This window comes from Hyla sarda, chromosome 1, assembly GCF_029499605.1.
Source record: "Hyla sarda isolate aHylSar1 chromosome 1, aHylSar1.hap1, whole genome shotgun sequence".
Taxonomy (NCBI): domain Eukaryota; kingdom Metazoa; phylum Chordata; class Amphibia; order Anura; family Hylidae; genus Hyla; species Hyla sarda.
Genome location: NC_079189.1, coordinates 94,351,542 through 94,374,402, shown reverse-complemented (window position 1 = coordinate 94,374,402; position 22,861 = coordinate 94,351,542). Strand labels below are relative to the sequence as shown.

The window sequence follows — 22,861 nt, the reverse complement described above, 5'->3', positions numbered from 1 at the left end:
TGACCTCGACCTTGACGTCAACCGTCTCTTCCCATGCGTGTCGCATCCTAAACTCAGACTCCATGCCCCAGTCTATCCAGCAAAAATATTTGTGTTTTAGAGCGTCTGCATCTTCAGTGAGAATTCTTTTTTTTTGTATTATTATTATTATAAATAATAATGACAGCAATCATAATATTGATAATAATTATGATAATAATAGTAATAATAATAATTACAGCTGACGGACATCAGAAATAGACGTTTTAGCATCTGAATCCCTCAGTAACGTTGTCTCAGAATAAAAGAGTTCACAACATAATAAAGTAAAACTACCATACACATCAGATAAAAGTCTGGGGAACCCATCAATTTCTGCAGGATCAGCCCACAACATAATGTGAATGCCGGCAGCCTGACAGTTCTCTGACATCTGATGTCTGGAAAGAATGATGGGGCTCTCTCCTTACTCTTCACTCCTATACTTGCATGTTTATGGGGGAGTTCCGAGACACAGATTAGATATGCTAAACAACCATTTAATGTGTATGGTTTCCCATTTTTATGGGACAACAAACTTTAGTTTCTCACCATTGACAAGATTTCTGTTTGTTATCAGACTGAAAACCTGTATTGATCTAATAGAAAAGGGATTTGCTACTATTGTATCTGGTCAAGAGAATTTTATGTTTGCTAAATAAGGCTGGGTTCACATATATCAGTTGTCCGGCCCAGTTTCCCTCCATCGTGCACAGGAGGGAAACTGATGCTAGAACTAATCCCATTCATTTGAATGGGACAGTTCACAATCATCTAGTGTCTCAATTTTGACGTCGGATGGTTGGACACGCCTGAGGGCACCGGACAGGGGAAAGCAACAATGGACTCCAGATACCATACAACTGAAGACAACTTGTCATCAGTTGTGGCATCAGTTGCATTGGGATCTAGGCTGAGTTCACCTATGCCGGATGCTGGACATATGTGAACCCAGCCTAAGTAACCTTGACTCCAGGTTGACACATTTTACTTACCACAAGTAAATTATTAAAAAGCGGAGATGCATCACAGAGGATTGCCTAGACTGGTTTTATTGATAGCAAACTCTCTGAAAAGTGTTAGGTCTATAGGGTTTTGAGCTTTAGGATATGAACAAGTACGTTCCCATCATCTTGCAGCAAATAAAGATCTGGGAAATATATTAGAACTATATAGTCCATTATTATACAGCGATTGAAGAGGGTGTCTGCATCAAAGACCATACATCCTATATGCCTGTTCTGTGCCCAGTGGGATCAGTTGTGATGCTGGCTGTACGCTCAAAGTGGATATGTACAGCAAACAACATTGTCTGTCCATTTGGCAGGCCCGTGCCAGTTGATAAATCTCCCCCTTTATGCGCCCGTCCGGCAACCATGGTTGCCGGACGGGCGCATAAAGGGGGAGATTTATCAACTGGCATGGGCCTGCCAAATTGTGTGCACTGTGTTTTTAGTTGGCACTATTTTTATATTGTGTGATCATTTTTCTTGCTGTGCACTTCCATTGATTTGCATTGAGTTTATCATTGGTGCAAAAAACATTTTTGAGTAATGAATATTGTGCACATGTACTTAAGTGACTGTCTGGTGTAGAAATAAATGTGAGCTTTTCAAAAAATGTTGCACTATGCAGGGGTTTCCTGTCATTTGCGCAAATTTATGAAGTAAGAAAAAAAAAAAAGGTAAAAAAATTTAGGCTAAATAACAGGCCAAAACATCTGCAATCTCCTGTACGGGGCCCCAGCTACTTATATGTCATTGGCACACTCCAGCCCACACCTTCCTGGATGAACGCAGGTGACAGCTCGCTCAGCCAATCACTAGTATAGGCGGACATCGTTGTGGCTGGTAATTGGCTAAGCGGGCAATCACTTGCGTCTGTCCAGGAAGGTGGGAGCCGGAGTGTGCTGAGGATGTGTAAATAGCAAGAACTCGTTAAATTTGTTATGTTAAATTCATTCTGTGGGTCAGCCAGTCAGTACGATTACACTGATACACTATTTATATATTTTTTGTTCTACTATTTTTAAAAGATTTAAAACTTTAAGAAAATCTTTGCATCACCATATTCTGATCCCTATTAAAAATGGAAAAGATGTTTTTTTTTATATATATTTACACTCATTTATTTATTTATTTAAATTTTTCAGTTCCCTTGGGTACGTATACAAGCAATCTTTCTTTTGCTAATACAGTACATTGCAATACTATACTGGTGTACTGTCAGATCGGTGATCTGCTTGGACAGCATGCTTGTGGTAGGATGTAATAGCTGATGTATCATTGCAGTCAGGGGCCTTTTGGCTGCCATGATAGATTTGCTAATACATCCCTCCATAGACAGGCTGTACTAGCAGATCACCAACCTGACAGTACAACAGTATAGTATTGCACTCTAATGTATAAGCAACGGAAAGATAGTATAAGCAAGTTCTCAAGGAAACTAAAAAGTATCAATGAATTAATGAATGAATAAATAAATAAAATAATTGATCAGTACCTTACTGCACCTGTCAAATAACCACCTTAACACTATGGTTATGTGGTGTCCCGGTACCGTATTTCATACGTTACCTTTGTAGAGGTCCCCATAGTCAGAGTCCCTAGGAGCGTCGGGGTCCCTCTTCTATAGTTATCCCCTTGTCACCCCTCAGTTAATCTATATCTGTATAGAAATTTATATAAATATAAGTTTAAATATGTATATATTTAATTGTCTACCTTTTCAGCATAGCAGGACCTGCGGGTCACGTGGTTAGGTTTAGAACTCTATGGTTTTGCTACAGGACCTTTGGAGGTTCTCATGACGTGTTCACCCACAATGTAATGTAACGGTGAATGACAGTTGTTATGGGCCAATCCAAAACGGCTCAGCCCCTGCCCATATAAGGGAGCTGCGCCATCTTGATCGCTCTCTTGGGTTGCTGATTCTGGAAGAGGTAGGACCTCCGCAGCTTACAAGACAATTTACTAGGCCAAAGCCTTGCAGTCTCGGCCTATATCAAAGCGGTTATACTAAGCAATTCTCTGCTACCCTCCACAAGATCACTGGACCTAAACGCACCCTTAAATCCAGCGGATCTATGCTACAAAATCCCTAAGAAGCTAAATTGAGCTTATCTGATCCCAACCAACTGCCAATCGCTGCTCAGCTATATCTATAGAGACTCTGTTATCTGGACTGTTACTATTGCTGCATGTACAGAAATTCTTCAGTAAAAGTTCCTGCAAGTTTTCAGTTAACAGTGGTTGTGGACAATCCTTTATTCTACATTCACCTATTGCTCTTGGGAAGGGTGGCAATAGGCCTATCAAGAATACAGCATTTAACCTCACCCTGGCGTCACGAGTGACAAGGGTTAACAGAGCCCTTTGCTATACTGAACAGCAACACCCTAACTACCCTACACCCCACAAGGCTTTATCCCCCAATGCCACCACAGTTACAATTGTTGCAGTGTCGGTCGTAATATACAGCAAGCACCTGATGCACGTTTCATATGTCCCCAATGCATTGATCACTTATGTGTACATGCTAATGGAGAAAATGGTTAAAAAAGAAAAAGTGAAAATAATGTTTTCGTGCACAGATCAGATTTTAGCCAATGGGATCTAATTGATATTTTTTCTAAACTAGTTTTACTACAAATATATAAACAACAGCAATAAAGTACAAAATACATCTTATAATAAAGTGATAAGTGATAAGATGGATCATTATTAGTGTTGCTCGCGAATATTCGCAATTCGAATTTTATTCGCGAATATCGCATATTCGCGAATTCGCGAATATTCGCGAATTCGCGAATATTCGCGAATATAGCGCTATATATTCGTAATTACGAATATTCATTTATTTATTTTTTTTTTTTTTCACAGTACACATCACAGTGATCATCCCTCTCTGCTTCCAGCTTGTGTGGTGTAAAGAAGGCTCTAATACTACTGTGTGAGACCGGCGTGCGAATTTTCGCATATGCGAACATTTGCATATGCTAATTTTCGCATATGCGGATTTTCGCTCATGTTAATTTTTGTACATGTGAATTTTCGCACGTGCGAATATTCGCATATGCGAAAATAAAACGAGAATATTATGAATATGCGAATATTCGCGAATATGACGAATATTCGTCCATATATTCGCGAATATTCGCGAATTCGAATATGGCCTATGCCGCTAAACACTAATCATTATCAATAAGCATACATTAGATTACTTAAAGGGGTTATCATTAGGTTAATAGCTATACCCTATTCTGAGGCATATCCTGTGGATAACCAGTGGTGTAGAAAGTAGCCTAGCATGGTGGTGGTGGTTGTGGTGGTGGGGGGGGGGGTCCAGGGGACCCCACTGTTTTGATTATTCTCTGTATTCTTATTCTATGTATTGCTGAAAAAAAGTGCTGGACCTGGTAATTGTTACGCCGAGCGCTCGGGGTCCCCGCTCCTCCCCGGAGCGCTCGCTTCACTCTCTCCGCTGCAGCGCTCCGGTCACGTCCTCTGACCCGGGGCGCTGCGATCCCGCTGCCAGCCGGGATGCGATTCGCGATGCGGGTAGCGCCCGCTCGCGATGCGCACCCCGGCTCCCCTACCTGACTCGCTCCCCGTCTGTTCTGTCCCGGCGCGCGCGGCCCCGCTCCCTAGGGCGCGCGCGCGCCGGGTCTCTGCGATTTAAAGGGCCACTGCGCCGCTGATTGGCGCAGTGGTTCCAATTAGGGTAATCACCTGTGCACTTCCCTATATTACCTCACTTCCCTTGCACTCCCTTGCCGGATCTTGTTGCCTTAGTGCCAGTGAAAGCGTTCCTTGTGTGTTCCTTGCCTGTGTTTCCAGACCTTCTGCCGTTGCCCCTGACTACGATCCTTGCTGCCTGCCCCGACCTTCTGCTACGTCCGACCTTGCTTCTGCCTACTCCCTTGTACCGCGCCTATCTTCAGCAGCCAGAGAGGTGAGCCGTTGCTAGTGGATACGACCTGGTCACTACCGCCGCAGCAAGACCATCCCGCTTTGCGGCGGGCTCTGGTGAAAACCAGTAGTGGCTTAGAACCGGTCCACTAGCACGGTCCACGCCAATCCCTCTCTGGCACAGAGGATCCACTACCTGCCAGCCGGCATCGTGACAGTAATGTTTGGAAGTCCCACAGAAAGTGGGTGGAGCAGTGGTTGGGAATATTTTCTGCTGTCCCTTTCACATGTGATCAATGGGAGTCCCAATGGTCAGACTCCCAGAAATCTGTTAGTTGTCCTATACTGTACTGTGGAGAAGTGATAATATTTAAAGGGAAACTTACAGCAGGGTCATATGCACTAACCTGCTTCTACTGTCTGATAGTGTGGCTGACACTGGCCACAATGGTCTTTACCTTATTTTTCCACACGTCCTGTTCCCGAGATATCAGTAAAAATCCTATATTGGTCCTGTCTCTGTATGCAATGCATTCTGAACTCAATACCTCATAATAATACTGAACAAATAGAAATCTTTGCTAGTTTATTGAAAAGGAAAAACAAAAATATTGCATTGTCATAAGTATTCAGAACCTTGGTACTTAGTTGAACCACATTTGGCACCAATTACAGCCTCCAATTTTTTTCTGGATAATGCTACACGGCTTGCACAACTAGATTTGGAGATTTTATGTTTTTCTTTTTTTACAACTTCTTGCAAGTTCTGTCATGTTGGATGGGGATGGTCAGTAAAAGCCATATTCAGGTCTTTCCATAGATCCATTTGGGTCAAGTCAGGGCTCTGGCTGTTCTTCAGTTGTTTTGGCTGTGTAACAGAGCTGGATGTGGATCCTCTAACATGTGTGGCTGATGACTCGGACTGTATCGGGGAGCGGAGTCTAAGATGCCGCTGGTCTTCACCAGAGCCCGCCAGAAGGCAGGATGGGCTTGCTATGGCAGGCGACACCCAGGTCCCTACCCCCAACACGGCTCGACCACACAGGTAGCTTGGCAAGGCGAGGTACCGAAGGTAGCGTAGTCAAACGTAGCAAAAGGTTAAGGCAGGCGGCAAAGGTGCAGAGTCTAATGACGTAGCGGAAGGTCTGGAAACACGGGTAAGGCAAACAGGCTGTAAGGCTCGCTTAATCTCAGGCTAGGGGCACAGAAGATCCGGCAGGGAAGTGTGGGAGGTGCAGGGACTTTATAATGTAGAGTCAGGTGCAAACAGTAATTATGGGCATACTGACCCTTTAAATTTCAGAGCTCCTAGGAGACGGGCCAGAGCTGAGACACAGGAGAGGAGGCGGCAGTGGAACATTGAGTGACGGGCCGGGATTCGCATGCTGGCACGTCCCGTGATGCGAAACCCGGCCCGCCGGCAGACGGGGACACAGGGACTCTGTGCTCATGGCCGGTGCTTGCGGCTGGAGCGCAGAGTGTAACAGGCTGTGTGCTTAGGGTCATCATTTTGGCCCAGTCTGAGGTCCAAAGCCTTCTGAATCAAGTTTCCATTAAAAGGGTACTCTGGTGGGAACATTTTTTTATTTTATCAACTGGTTCCAGATTTGTAAACTAATTCTATTTAAAAATCTTACCACTTCCGCTACTTATCAGCTGCTGTATGCTCTACATGAAGTTTTATTTTTTTTCTGGAGTTCTTTTCAGTCTGACCACAGTGATCTCTGTTGACACCTCTGTTCATGTCAGGAACTATCCAGAGCAGGAGCAAATCCCCGTAGCAAACCTATCCTGCTCTGGACAGTTCCTGACATGGACAGAGGTGTCAGCAGAGAGCACTGTGGTCAGACAGAAAAGAAATCCAAAAAGAAATAAACTTCCTGTAGAGCATACAGCAAAACTTCAAACCTTCAAGACTATGGGGGAGATTTATCAAAACCTGTCCAGAGGAAAAATTGCTGAGTTGCCCATTGCAACCAATCAGATTGCTCCTTTTATTTTGTAGAGGCCTCTGAAAAATGAAAGAAGCAATCTGAATGGTTGCTATGGACAACTCAGCAACTTTTCCTCTGGCCAGGTTTTGATAAATCTCCCTCTATATCTGTACTTTTGCTCCATTTAGCATTTCCTCAACCCTGGCTAGTTTCATCTGACACAGCCCCCCCCCCCCCCCCCCCAATATGACGCTGCCACCACCATATTTTACTGCAGGGATGGTAATAGGCAGGTGATGAGCAGTGCCTGGTTCCCTCCAGATCAAACCCTTAGAAAGAAGACCAAAAAGTTAAATATTGGTTGCGTCAGACTACAGAATTTTGTTTCTCACAGTCTAACAGTCATTTAAGTGCTTTTTTTTTTGCAAACTCCAGGACTCTCAAGTGTCTTTTACTGAGGAGAGACTTCTATCTGGCTACACTGCCATGAAGTCCAGATTGGTGGAGTGCTCCAGTGATGGTTGATTCTGGAACTTTTTCCCATTCACACAAAGGATCTTTGGACTTCAGCCATTGGGTTCTTGGTCACCTCTTTTAGCAAGGCCCTTCCCCCCCCCCCCCACCCCCCCCACCCCCGATTTTTTAGTTTGGTGGGGCCACCAGTTTTAGGGAGTTCTGGTTGCTTCAAACTTCTATTTAACAATTATGGAGGTCCTTGTGCTCTTCAGAACTTTCAGTGCAGCAGAAATAGTTTTGTAGCCTTCTACAGATTTATGTCTTCATACAATCCTGTTAGAAACACATCACTCAAGCTGGCTGGACGGCAAGCAGCTGCAGAGCCACTCCCCACATGACTGCCTCAGGTCCTGGCAGCTTTTTTAAACTATGATTTCTCTGAAATGCCATAGCATATCATACCTGTAAATAAAAGAAAAAAGAGACCGACGGGGGCGCCTCATCTATTACTACTTAGACCCTGTAGGGAATAAAGTGAAGGGCTTGGATGGCCCTTAGGTAGTGGCCGCTCACCTGGAGCGAATAGGAAATTTGCATATAACCCAACACAGTGGGTAACCAATAAGATGAGGAACAGCTGCTATGCCCAGTGTCCCAGGAGAAGATATGATCAAATCCTGATGCAAGTGGATGAAGGTAGAGGAAAAAATGACCCTTGAAATGGTGCTGCTGTGTCCAGTAAGAAATGGAGTCCAAACCAGAAATATTTCAAAACACTGGAGTGGTTTCTTTGAAAGCATAAATCAATAAAAGATAACGATGACGCGTTTTGGGGGAGCCACCCCTTCCTCAGATCAGTGTCTATGAATAGTGTATCATAGTAATCAAAAGGGTCCCTGTCATGACTGGGGGTGGACAGGAAGAGTGAGCCCTAAACTGACCCTATATACACTCTCCCTGCCTGCTTGCCCATCCACCCTAAACGGTGGATCAACAACTTGTAGCCAGTGCCTTCCTGCGCTAAAGTGCAATGGGTGTTAAATAAAATAATATAAATAATCGGTCAAAGGACAGAAACAGAACAAGAATACAAATACTAGAAAAGACATACCAGGCAGGATACAAATTCTAACAGGGCAGAATATAGTGTACTAACAAACAGTTCATAAACCAGAATCCAGATAAACTGCAGACAAGATTAAATGAACAAAACTAGGTATGCAACAAGCATACAGCAGAAACCAAGAGATGCAGGGGATGAACAGAAGAACTGAATGCTAAAACACTAAACTGATAAGGAACATAGAACACTGTTCACACTGGGACAGAGAATAGAAAAAAACTGGATTAGACAAAAGGAGTAGACAGCATAATAAAGCCAAATAGACTACTAGCCAGTGGGCACATTCCACCATGTGATCAGGATACTGACCTAGTAGGAAACAGAAATATAATACATAAAACACTAGACTGAAAACCAGATGAGTCAGAATAGACTCCAGGATACCAAACAGGAATTATAACATACAGAGCACAGGTAAGCAAGACTCAGACAGTAAGAACACAGACTAAGCAGAATGGAAATACATAATCCTAAAAACAGACAGATGTCCAATAAAACCAAGCAGACTAAAAACTATATCAAACAGGCATAAACATGGTTAAAACTCAGATATTATCACAGGATAAATACAAAGTGCATGCTCAAGCAGACATGGAAGTGTATTGCACAAATAACCAGCAAAGAATGAGAACTCTGGTTTGAATAACCCCACCCGAGTTCTCAGACCATTAACTATTCCCTATCCAGGGAGAATAGAAAACTGCTCAGAGCATCCAAGTGTGTGAATACACACCTAAACAGAAAAATAAATAAACAAACCTTTCAGTCCCATCATTATGTTGCCTACACCTGTTTTATGCTGCCTGTGGTTTGAGCAGAAAAAAATTTATGGCATGTTCCCTTTAAATTCAAACTTCCTCAGAGCCCCACAAATCTAGTGTATAGGTGATAATACCCCTGTAATGGAGCTAAGCTGCAATATAAAACATAACCTATGGTCAAGAGTGGTGTTGTTCCTGGAAAAATAACCAACACCATACTGTTAATGGTAATTTGTGTAATTTATTAATCCCTCTTACATAAAATCATAAAATAGGATTATGATATAGGTAATACCTATTACATTTGCCTCATTACCAGCATACTAATGAAAAGCAATGCAAGCTCCAACTTATAAAATCGAAGTGTCATTGTGTTAACAAAGGGCAACACTGCAGCATATAAAAAGCTTAATGTGCCCAATAAAATGATGAGGAAAACAAATATTTAAATGCTAGTGAACGGCAGACTAAGACCCAATGACTGGAGAATCATGCTTATTTCATTAGAGAGTTGCAGTTTTAAGAGCATTAGCCTCTAGAGTAAAGGTCTTTCTTCCAATTGAAAGAGGCACAATTACCCTCATTGAGAAGTCGGTTTGTTCCCTGGCTGGTATTTTATTCTTTATGTAAGCCTCTACATTTCTGAATGAATAAAAGCACATGGCAAGTATTTCAGGTCAGTTTCAGCTTAAAATCCTGTGCAGGTGGCTATGAAGCCCTCTTAGTTGCCAATTATGGGTAAAAAGTCATTTCATTTCTGAAACTAATTTCCATAATATACCCAACAACCCAATATTCCCAAAAAGGGGAGCAGATTTCTAAAAGTGTTATTTCTCTATCATTATAAAATTGCTTTTCTCCTATTGTGTTCTTGCATATTGAATAAACTATTCCAAAACGACATTTCTATGGATGCTTTTGTAGTATTCTTTGTAACTTATACAACCCATTTACAATTTTTATTCTTTTTTTTTTATAGAGCTGCACCTTTCATTAAACATTGAGCCCAATTCATATAACCTTCAGCTAGTATGTTCAAGGTATACTTTGGCATATTGGCAAAAATGTATGTCCATGTATGCTGCAGCATACTCCCGGTGGGCCCATTGGGTTAAATAGAACAATAGTAGTCTACTAGTAAGCTTGTATTATAATCTGTAGCTCTTTAGACCATATATTCAGGGGCAAATCTATATGACGCTGTAGTTCCATGCAGTTGTGCACATGCCCCTGAGCCTGAAGGAGCGAAAAAAAATCACTCTACCAGGTAAGAGCACAGCACTACAACCAATGGAAAGGATCAAAAAAGCTCACCTTTTCATGTGCTGAAATCCAGCAGTCTAGGAGGGAACAGGTAGTTACCCTTAGGCCTGGTTCATAAGTTTGGAAAATGTGCAGAATGTCCGCACAGAAAACACGTATGTGGTAATGGCGGGGTGTGTGGTGCAGGGCAGATGTTGTTACCCTAGGGGCAGATGGTATTAACCCCTTGTGTTCGTGACGCCAGGGCGTGGTTTACCCTTAACCACCTCAAGGTATACTGCTGGATCCTGGGCTAGGCACGAGGCAATGATGACATCGACGCCAAGTTACGGACAACGGTGGCTTTACTGAGGGTAGACAGTTGTTACAGTCTATGCAGTACAGCTAGGGCCAAAGGAGGTGACCAGTGACACAGAGACCTCGCAGTTTTGCTGGGACTTGTAGTAGACAGGAGAATTTAGTGAAGGCCATGCTGGATAGACAGAAGACTTGACTGACAGGACTGTGACTTCAGCTTACTTTGCACTTGACTTGTAGCTGCAGGACTTGACTTAAGGCCTCCAATGTTCTGGACATACACGCTAAGACAACTTGACTTCACTGGACCTAAGGAACAAGAGAGAGAAGCTAGCTCCACCCAGGGTTTATATGGGGGAGACTAGCAGGGAGCCCATAGGTCACCATTGGGGTCAGCTGGTCACTAGTACCTCCTGGGTAACAATCACATGGTACATTTATTAAATATACAACACAAAATATAATACACAACATATTTACATGGGGGAAACAACTGCAGGGGGCCCTGGGGACACTGCCTGACAGGGCAGGAAAGGTATGGGGAAACACCATCCCGTACTGGGCCACCACACATACATTTGCCAGGCGGCTAGGACTGCTTGGAAATGTTCCGTCTCATAGACGCCAATGCATTTCCTTGAGGACTCTGTAGAATAGACTTGTCTATGCTTTCTATGGAAATTGGATTTAGAATTTCCGCGGCAGAATCATCTGGTGCGGAAATTCTGCCATGCGAACACTGTAGTAGTATCATGTTGAAATCAATAAGACTGTGCTGCAGCAGGATGTCCGTGTGGAATACTCTGTATGGACATTCCGCACAAGTTCCGTGAACATACTTGGGCAGTCTCCTAGTTAAACAACAGGGTTAAATGGGTGGCGTGTTGGAATCAAGGCAAACCAAACTTTAAAAAAACAAACAAAAAAAAACAAAAAACATACAAACTAATACACATCTATGACAAATTAAAGGGGTACTCCCCTGGGAATTTTTTTTTTTTTTTTTTTAATCAACTGGTGCAAGAAAGTTAAACAGATTTGTAAATTACTTCTATTTACTTCTAGTACTTATCAGCTTCTATTTGCTCCACAGGAAGTTCTTTTCTTTTTGAATTTCCTTTCTGTCTGACCACAGTGCTCTCTTCTGACATCCCTGTTCATTTTAGGAACTGTCACGAGTAGGAGCAAATCCCCATAGCAAACCTCTCCCACTCCAGACAGTTCCTAAAATGGACCAAGGTGTCAGCAGAGAGCACTGTGGTCAGACAGAAAAGAAATTCAAAAAGAAAATAACTTCCTGTGGAGCAAATAGAAGCTGATAAGTACTAAAAGGATTAAGATTTTTAAATAGAAGTCATTTACAAATCTGTTTAATTTTCTGGCACCAGTTTATTAAAAAAAAAAAAGTTTTCTTGGGGAGTACCCCTTTAAGGAAAAACAGCATGGCCACAAATCCACTTGGTAAATCTTAATTTCTTGCCTTAATTTCTCAATCCTAAATGCTATTGCTTCTTTGCAACATTTACAAAAACACCCATATTTTGATCAAATCGTAAACGCCCACTTGTTGACTTCATGTGACCTCTTTCTGTGGTGGGGAACTAACCAAAGTAAAGTGTTGCCCTCTCCCCCATGCCAAATCCAGCACTGAGGCCTCTGCAAGGCATGAAATCTATGCCAACTCTAAGCTGTATAGCTTGTCATTACAATTCCCACCTGCTTATGGATGTTAATTGTTGTAAATTCGGCGCTGGGGAGGCCACACTTCCTTTGCACCATGCCTGTGCCTGAGGCCATTTACATATCCTTCTTTTGCTATGTAGAGTATATTGAATTTTGGGTAAGAACATGATGTAACAGTGGCTTTATGCTAAGGCCCCAGGAGAAAAGAATATTAAGAAGCCTCACATGGTCTACCTTGGCAAACCTTTTTAATATGCCTGCAACAAGTGGCCCAAAGACTAATTCTGCTTGCCCTTTACAAGTGATTGATTGGGATTATCAGGGTTAGTAAAACAGAGCTGAATTAGTGATTGCTATTAATAGTCCCTTATAAGGAGTTAAAAAATTTGCCCCTCCCCCAATAAAAAATTTAATCCCCCCCCCCTTTTCTCATTTTACTAAAAAGTTATGCAAAGAAATAAATAAAAAATAAACCAATTTGGTATTGCTGCGTGTCCGAACTATTACAACATAATGGTAATGATCCCATATGGTGAACGACCTAAATGTAAAAAAATACCAAGTCCAAAATTGCTGTGTTTTGGTCACATCACATCCCAGAATTATTGAATAAAAAGTGATAAAAAAAAGTCACAGATACGTACAATACTATGGTAGCATTAAAGTTGGCACCAAAAAAAACTACAGATCATGGCACAAAAAAATTTACCCTCATACAGCCCCATATACAGAATAATAAGAAAGTGATAGGGGTCAAAATATGAAACAATTTGAAGCAGTACAGTATTAAAAAAAAGCTTGTAAATATGGATATCATTATAATCGTATTGACCCACAGAATAAAGAGAACATGTCAGTTTTATCATAAAGTGCACTGTGTAAAACAACCCCCCCCAAAAAAAAGTTACAAAATAGTGGTCTTCTTTTCAATCCCCCCCCCCCCCCCATAAATAAATTACTTTTTGGCTGTGTCATACATTTAAGGATAAAATAAAAGGTGTCAGTACAAAGTACAATTGGTCTCATAAAAAACAAGCCTTCATATGGGATGGAAAATCAAAAAAGTTATGCAAAAAAAATAATTTCTGTGTCATATTTCCGTTGCAAACAGTGAAACAGAGACAAAAAGGCAGCGTGAACGCATCTTTGGCGATAAAAAAGATTGATAATGATTAATAAATGATAAAAAGTGTATCACAAAATAATAAAATATTGCTAACAAATAATAAGTAATAAAATATGAATAATAATGAATAACAAAATCGTATTAAAAATGAATGAATAAAAAATAAAAATGAATAAATTTATAAAATATTAATGAATAAGTAATAAAATAAAGATAAGGAATAGATAAATAAATAATAATGATAAATAATACTTTATAAAATATTAAGCAGGAAATCTTCTGTGAGTGTACAGCGCTGCGGAATCTGTGTGCGCTATAAAATATAGAATTATTATTATAATCATTCATAAGTCTTAGGGTATGTTCACACTATGGATTAGGAACGGAATCTCCGCTTGCAGAATTCCACAAGCGGAAATTCCATTCTGGCGGCCGCCGCCGCAATACTTCGGCGGTAGGACCGCGTGGCACTGCGCCGTCACCATTGACGGCTATGCAGTGTTCGCGGACTTCCACGCAAGGAATGAACATTTTGAACGGGTCTCATGGAAACCCATTAACACTGATGTTTATGTTCACAGCACGTAATTCCGTTCGCAGAATTACGCTCACGGAATTCTGCGGTAATTACGTAGTGTGAACATATCCTTATGGGGGAGATTTATCAAAACCTGTCCAGTGGAAAAGTTGCTGAATTGCCCATAGCAACCAATCAGATCGCTCCTTTCATTTTTAAGTTATTTTCTCATTGTTTGCTATGGGCAATTCAGCAACTCTTCCACTGGACTAGGGTGACCACATTTCCTAACTGCCATTCAGGGACACTTACTTTCACAAGTGCATTTCGTCAAACTTATACTTGAGACTGGCAAATACATATCTGGGCATTGGGCATTATATGTGGAGGCGCAGGACAGTACCCCCCCCCCCCCCCGACATATGTCCCTGACTTGTTATGCTCCCTGTCCTTTGCCCCTCACATATAATGCCCGTGTCCTGTGCCCCTCACATATAATGCCCCCTGAGGGGGCAGGACAGGGGGCATTATATGTGAGGGGCACAGGACATGGGGTATTATATATGAGGGGCACATGACAGAGGGGCATTATATGTGGGGGCACATGACAGGGGAGCATTATATGTGGGGGGCACATGACAGGGGGGCATTATATGTGAGGCGCACATGACGGGGGCATTATATGTGAGGGCACAGGACAGGGGGTATTATAAGTGATGGGCACATGACTTCTGGCAGAGTCACTGGTAGAGAAGGATCTGGGTGTACTTGTAGATCACAGACTACAGAATAGCATGCAATGTCAGGCTGGTGCTTCCAAAGCCAGCAGGATATTGTCATGTATAAAAAGAGGCATGGACTCAAGGGACAGGGACATAATACTCCCCCTTTATAAAGCATTGGTACAGCCTCACCTGGAATATGCTGTTCAGTTTTGGTCGCCTGTACATAAAAGGGACACTGTGGAGCAGGAAAGGGTGCAGAGACGCGCAACTAAACTAATATGGGGCATGGAACATCTTAGCTAAGAGGAGCGATTAAAGGAGTTACAATTGTTTAGTCTTGAGAAGAGACGTTTAAGGGGGGATATGATAAACGTATATAAGTATATAAATGGCCCATACAAAAAATATGGAGAAAAACTGTTCCAGGTTAAACCCCCCCAAAGGACGAGGGGGCACTCCCTCCGTCTGGAGAAGAAAAGGTGTAGTCTAAAGGGGCGACACGCCATCTTTACCATAAGGACTGTGAATTTACGGAACAATCTACCTCAGGAACTGGTCACAGCAGGAACAATTAACAGCTTTAAAACAGGGTTAGATACATTCCTGGAACAAAATAACATTAATGCTTATGCAGAATTATAAAACTACATCCCTTCCCCTTATCCCCTTACACCCTTCCCTTCAATTCCCTGGTTGGACTTGATGGACGTATGTCTTTTTTCAACCATACTAACTATGTAACTATTATAAGTAAGCTGCAAATGTCAGGGGAGCATTATTTGTGCAATATATGGGCACATGACAGGGGGGCCCCTGTCATGTGCCCCCACATATAATGCCCCCTGACATGTGCCCCTCACATATAATGCCCCCCTGTCATGTGCCCCCCACATACAATGCCCCCCTGACATGTGCCCCTGACTTATAATGCCCCCTGTCCTGTGCCCCTCACATATAATGCCCCATGACATGTGCCCCTCACATATAATGCCCCCTGAGGGGGCAGGATAGGGGGCATTATATGTGAGGGGCACATGTCAGGGGGGCATTATATGTGAGGGGCACAGGACATGGGGTATTATATATGAGGGGCACATGACAGTGGGGAGTCCTGTCATGTGCCCCCACATATAATGCCCCCCCTGACATGTGCCCCTCACTTATAATTTGCCCCTCTCACTTATAATTTGCTCCCCCCTCCCCTTTCTCACGCCCCTTAACCTTTCTCCCATGCTGCGGCTTCTCCATTCCTGCAGTCAGTGAGAGCCGCGGGGACGTGATCTCCGGGTGCCGGCGCGATAATGTGATGTCATCGCGCCGGCCTGCTGTGATTGGCTCTCACTGACTGCAGGAATGGAGCAGCCGCGGCTTGTGATAGAAAGGTGATGGGCGTGAGAAAGGGGGGGGGGTGGTGGAGCGGGACAGCCGACAGCTCCCACTCCACCATGCTATAGTACAGGAGGAGGGGGGGGGGGGGGCAATTGCCCCGTTGCTCCCCCCCTGGATCCGTCACTGGTCACAGCACAGCAGCGGTTGGCGGACGGCGGCTAACGGGCTCAGATCATTCCTGGACACTGCATTGTCCTGGAATGAGGATGACCGGGACCCGGGACAGAATCTCCAAATGCGGGACTGTCTTGGGCGATCCGGGACACGTGGTCACCCTACACTGGACAGGTTTTGATAAATCTCCCCCAAATTATGTGTCCTGCTTTATGACCCACACTGTACACTCACACATCCAACTACTATTTCAAGTTATGCTTCTTGTTAACTTCTACAGAACAATAAAGATCGAGAATTGACATAGAAAAAAAAAATAGAAAAAAAAACAGCGCTGTAGCTTGGAGCTAGTGTGTCACATGACTCTCGTGACGTTCTCAACGTGCTGACGTCGAGACGCAGCGGCAGGGTATGGCGGCCTTAGCTTCCTGGTAACGGCACCGGGAGCAAGGCAGGCGATCGCCGCGGCACAGTCAGCTGTCCGCCCAGCGGTGAGGGACGAGAGGATGGCGGACTTTGACGAGATTTACGAAGAGGAGGAAGAGGACGAGGAGCGGGCGCTGGAGGAGCAGCTGCTGAAATACGCCCCTGATCCGGTGGTGGTGCGGGGATGTGGGCACGTCACAGTGTAAGGCTGGAGGGGCACAGGGGGCGGCATGGTGTGGGAAATTCACGTGTATAGTGATGTACTGTGGTGTGAGCTGGAACCAGCCTAAGGTGCTATACCCTCCATATCCTGACATCAGGTGTGGGCGCTATACACTACTGTCCCATTACATCATCTCAGGTTATAAAGCAGTGTTTCCTATCCAGTGTGCCTGCAGCTGTTGCAAAACTACAACTCCCAGCATGCCCGGACAGCTGAAGGCTGTCCGGGCATGCTGGGAGTTGTAGTTTTGCAACAGCTGCAGGCACACTGGATGGAAACCTGCTGTAAGGACACTCACAGTATATTGTAAATATCAAGTGTCACCGCTCTGGTGGCAGTAATGACTTTGTGTATAACAGTCACATGGTATCTTGGGGACAAAAAAGCAAAGATTTCTTTATCTTTGCTTAATGCAGATAAAGGTGCGTTCACGCCATGTTTTGTAGCAACGATCCGCGCCGGACCCTATTCAAGTCAGTGACCCAAATCAAGTCACCTAGTGACTCCATTAAAGGGGTTATCCAGGAAAACTTAAAAAAAAAAAAAAAAAAAAAAAAAATCCGTTCAGTACTTAAGAGCTGCTGAAGTTGAGTTGTTCTTTTCCGTCTAAGTGCTCTCTGATGACAACTGTCTCGGGAACTGTCCAGAGTAGAAGGAAATCCTTATAGCAAATCTCTTCTACTCTGTGCAGCTCCCGAGACAAGCAGAGATGTCAGAAAAGAACAACTCAACTTCAGCAGCAGATAATTATTGGAAATATTAAGATTTACAAATCTGTTCAATTTTCTGGAGCCAGTTAATATAAAAGTAATTTTTTTTTCCTGGAATACCCCTTTAAAGGGGTACTCCCGTGGAAAACTTTTTTTTAACCTCTTAAGGTCGCAGGGTTTTTCCGTTTTTGCATTTAAATTTTTTCCTCATCACCTTCTAAAAATCATAACGCTTTAAATTTTGCACCTAAAAATCCATATTATGGCTTATTTTTTGCGCCACCAATTCTACATTGCAGTGACATTAGTCATTTTAGCCAAAAATCTACGACGAAACGGAAAAATAATTCATTGTGCGACAAAATTGAAGACAAAATGTAATTTTGTAACTTTTGGGGGCTTCCGTTTCTACGTAGTACATTTTTCGGTAAAAATGACACCTTATATTTATTCTGTAGGTCCATATGGTTAGAATGATACCCTACTTATGTAGGTTTCATTTTGTGGTACTTCTGAAAAAATCATAACTACATGCAGGAAAATTTATATGTTAAAAATTCTCATCTTCTAACTCCTATAACTTTTTATTTTTCTGCGAACGGGCCGGTATGAGGGCTCATTTTTTGCGCTGTGTTCTGAAGTTTGTAGCGGTACCATGTTTATTTATTTTTTATTTGTCTTCAGTTTAATTTTGAAGTTAAAGTGTGAATTAATAACTTATTTCAGCAAGGTAAACTATTATGGAAGTATACTTAATGCTATAACAATTTAAAGTCCCCCCCCCCCCCCCCCTTTAGAAAACAAAGAAAATAAGATTAACAGAATCTTAAAACCCATACGTGTTAAAGGGGTACTCCGGTGCTTAAACATCTTATCCCCTATCCAAAGGATAGGGGATAAGATGCCTTATCGCGGGAGTCCCGCAGGTGGGGACCCCTGGGGTCATGCACGCGGCACCCCGTTTGTAATCAGTCCCCAGAGCATGTTCGCTCCGGGTCTGATTATGGTCGACCGCAGGGCCGGCGGCGTGTGACGTCACGCCCCCGCCCCCATGTGACGTCATGCTCTGCCCCTCAATGCAAGCCTATGGGAGGAGGCGGTCGGCGGTAATCAGTCCCGGAGCGAACACGCTCCGGGCACTGATTACAAATGGGGTGCCATGTGCATGATCCCGGGGGTCCACAGCAGAGGGACTCCCGCGATCAGGCATCTTATCCCCTATCCTTTGGATAGGGGATAAGATGTTTAAGCACCCCTTTAAAGTGACAGTCTACTGAGATGCCAGGAAGGGGATTGGCCCTTTCTTTTAAAGGGGTACTCAAGTGATAACATCTTTCCTTTTAAATCAACTGGTGCAAGCAAGCCAAACAGACCTGCAAACCACCTCTATCAAAAAATCTCCACCCCTCCAGCACTTCCCAGCAGCTGCACGCCGCAGAGGAAACTCCCCTCTCCTTGAACTTCCCCTCCGTGCTCTCCGCTGACACCTCCATCCACGCCAGGAACCGTCCAGAGCAGCATAGGTTTGCTATGGGGATTCTCTCCTGCTCTGGACAGTTTCTGACACGGGCATTAGGCGCCAGCAGAGAGCACCGTGGACAAGACAAAAAAGAAACCCAAAAAGAAAAGAACCCTCCTCCGCAGCTCACACCCGCCAAAAAGCATCGGAAGGGCAAAGATCCCTCCAACAGAAGCAATCCACAAATCTGTCCAACTCTCGCACCAGTCGATTAAAAAAAATAATAAATAAATAAAAAAATGTTTTCCACCGGAGTACCCCCTTAATGTTAGTTCTGTTGTCAGCAGAATTTAATTTTCCAAGCAACAATGGAGGAATAATCGGGCATACCTCCCACCATGGCAGTTTTTTTTTTTTTTTTAAAGTTTTATTTTTCAACAAAGGAACAAAGATGCATTCCATAACATTGAAAGATAACCAATAGTGCAGGAACAATAAGTGCAAATACAGTCAGCTACATGTACAGCAATACAGTAGAACATAGGAAGATGTTTACATGCTGAAGAGCAGGAGGCCACTCAAGGGAGCAGCCAGGTTCCATCGGTATCAATCATAGAAAGCCTACATTAAGATATAGGTGTAGGCGAATCCTCAATAAACTAGCTCCAGAACATTGTCAATAGAACTAGAATGATGGCGTACTGAACGTGGAATCACTCGCTACCAGAATAAATCTGATCAACAGACTACCTTGACTTATGGAAACAAGGCAAAACGTCTACAAGCCACAGCCAAAGCGAAGGTCAAAAAGAGAGAAAGGAATGTAGATTGAGAGAGAGAACAGAAAAACTATACATAAAGAGAGGGGCAATAGTGAGAATGAGCCTCTTACAGACATGGGGTACACAAACAGAAACGGATAGGAAGGGGAACACGTACGACATCCACAAGGGGGAAAAGCAAGGGGTGTGGGGGCCTAGGGACCACTAGAACTCCATAAGCTGGGGACTCTTGAAACGTCAACCAATCGAACCATGTTTTCGTATAACGGTCATTCTCCGCAGGAGTGACCGCCACGAGCTCCTCCATTCTCTGAGTACAAGCGATTTCAGCTAACCACTCACCAATGGTGGGGTGTTCAAGTGCCCTCCACCTACGGTATCGGTACCATTTTTGTATTAATCAGATTTTTTGATCACTTTTTATTCATTTTTTTCATGATATAAAGAGTGACCAAAAATACTATACTATTTTGGACTTTGGAATTTTTTTGCGCGTACGCCATTGACCGTGCGATTTAATTAACGATATATTTTTATAGTTCAGACTAGAGATGAGTGAACTTACAGTAAATTCGATTCGTCACGAACTTCTCAGCTTGGCGGTTGATGACTTTTCCTGTATAAATTAGTTCAGCTTTCAGGTGCTCCGGTGGGCTGGAAAAGGTGGATACAATCCTTGGAAAGAGTCTCCTAGGACTGTATCCACCTTTTCCAGCCCACTGGAGCACCTGAAAGCTGAACTAATTTATGCAGGAAAAGTCATCAACTGCCGAGCCGAGAAGTTTGTGATGAATCTAATTTACTGTAAGTTCGCTCATCTCTAGTTCAGACATTTCAGCACGTGGCGATACCACATATGTTTATTTTTATTTACACAGGTTTTTTTTTTTTTTTTTTATAATGGGAAAAGGGGCGTGATTCTAAGTTTTATTAGGGAAGGGGTTAAATGACCTTTTGTTAACTTTTTTTTTTTCACTTTTTTTTTAACACTGCACACACTGATCTCTTATGCTGATCCATGCAAAGCCATAGCTTTGAATGGATCACCAAGATAGGGGCTCGATTGCTCAAGCCTGTAGCTCACAAAATACAGTGCGGGGATGAGGTGCTGCATCCCATTTTATATATTCCTTTGAGGGAACCGTGCATGAGGAAGCAGGTGCTTGTCTCCTGATGTATCCAAAGAAGATATTCTGGCTTATGGGTGATTGTATATAATAATAATAATTTTATTTATATAGCGCCTACAGATTCCGCAGCGCTTACAATTATGGGGTACAAACAAAGACAAGTATCAGACATAATATTACACAATAACTATTCAAACGAGGTGTGGGCATATGTTGGGGATATGTTGGGGATATGTTGGGGATATTTTGGGGATATGTTGGGGATATGTTGGGGATATGTTGGGGATATGTTGGGGATATGTTGGGGATATGTTGGGGATATGTTGGGGATATGTTGGGGATATGTTGGGGATATGTTGGGGATATGTTGGGGATATGTTGGGGATATGTTGGGGATATGTTGGGGGTATGTTGGGGGTATGTTGGGGGTATGTTGGGGGTATGTTGAGGATATGTTGAGGCCAATTAGAGAATGTTATAGGCCTGTCTGAAGAGATGTGTTTTTAGGCCACGTTTGAAACTGTGGATGATGTTGTTGAGTCTGAGGGACTGAGGGATAGCATTCCAGAGAACCGGTGCAGCACGAGTGAAGTCTTGGAGACGGGAGTGAGAAGTTCGGATTATAGAAGATGTTGGTGTGAGATCATTAGCAGATCGGAGAGAACGTGTAGGATGGTAGACAGAGATGAGAGAGGAGATGTAGGGAGGTGCAGCATTGTGGAGAGCTTTGTGTGTGAGACTGAGGATTTTGTACTGTATTCTGGACTGAATTGGTAACCAGTGTAGTGACTGGCACAGGGAGGAGGCGTCGGTGTAGCGGCTGGAGAGGAAGATGAGTCTGGCTGCGGCATTAAGGATGGACTGAAGAGGAGAGAGTTTGGAGAAAGGAAGGCCTATTAGTAAAGAGTTACAGTAGTCGAGGCGGGAGTGAATCAAAGCAATAATGAGAGTTTTAGCAGTTTCAGTAGTGAGAAACGGGCGGATTCTTGAAATGTTTTTGAGATGCAGGTGACAAGAACGTGAAAGGGACTGAATATGGGGAGTGAAAGACAGATCAGAGTCAAGTATAACTCCAAGACTGCGAGCCTGCTGCCCGGGAGTTATGGTAGTACCACTTACCAAGATGGAAATGTCAGGGTTAGGTACAGTATCAGTTGATGGAGAAAAGACAAGAAGTTCAGTTTTAGAAAGATTTCATTTCAGATATAAAGAGGACATGAAGTCTGAGACGGCAGAGAGACAGTCAGGAGTGCAGCGGGGATGTTGGAGGAAGAGGTATAGAGTTGGGTGTCATCAGCATAGAGGTGGTACTGGAAATCAAATCTACTGATTGTTTCTCCATTGGGGGGATGTGTAGAGTGAAAAGAGTAGAGGACCCAGGACCGATCCCTGGGGAACCCCGGCAGCAAGGGGAAGAGGAGAAGAAGTAGAGCCAGAAAACGAGACGCTAAAGGAGCGGACAGAGAGATAGGAGGAAAACCAGGCGAGAGCAGAGTCCTTGAGACCGATGGAGCGGAGACTACTGAGGAGGAGTTGGTGATCCACAGTGTCAAAAGCCGCAGACAGGTCCAAGAGAATCAGTAAAGAGAAATTGCCATTTGATTTGGCCGTCAGAAGATCGTTAGTGACTTTGGTTAGGGCCGTTTCTGTGGAGTGAAGGGAGCGGAAACCAGACTGTAAGGGGTCAAGGAGAGAGTTCTCGGAGAGATAGCGGATAAGGCGGGAGTAGACCAAGCGTTCCAGGAGTTTGGAGATAAAGGGGAGATTTTGCCCAGCTATGCTGGGATTTGTAGTTTTGCAACATCTGGAGGTCCG

The 22,861-nt window shown here is 43.4% G+C and overlaps 2 protein-coding genes across 6 annotated transcripts in view; one reads left to right on the top strand and one right to left on the bottom strand.

The window, feature by feature from the left end:
- GSX2 (GS homeobox 2) overlaps positions 1 to 22,861 on the bottom strand; it is a 51,539-nt gene that overhangs the window by 17,194 nt on the left and 11,484 nt on the right. For 4 of the 5 annotated variants that reach the window (XM_056558080.1, XM_056558100.1, XM_056558120.1 and 1 more), the window contains exon 1: positions 15,326 to 15,602. The exons of the other annotated variant lie outside the window; for it this stretch is intronic. The gene's annotated coding sequence lies outside the window, so the exon portion shown is untranslated. Of the gene's footprint in view, positions 1 to 15,325; positions 15,603 to 22,861 lie in introns of those variants that run through there. 5 annotated transcript variants of the gene reach the window in all.
- Positions 16,698 to 22,861, top strand: part of CHIC2 (cysteine rich hydrophobic domain 2) — a 48,402-nt gene continuing 42,238 nt past the window's right edge. The window contains exon 1 of the mRNA XM_056558134.1: positions 16,698 to 16,944. Coding sequence (XP_056414109.1) covers positions 16,823 to 16,944 — 122 coding nt within the window. The 5' untranslated portion in view covers positions 16,698 to 16,822. The remainder of the gene's footprint in view (positions 16,945 to 22,861) is intronic.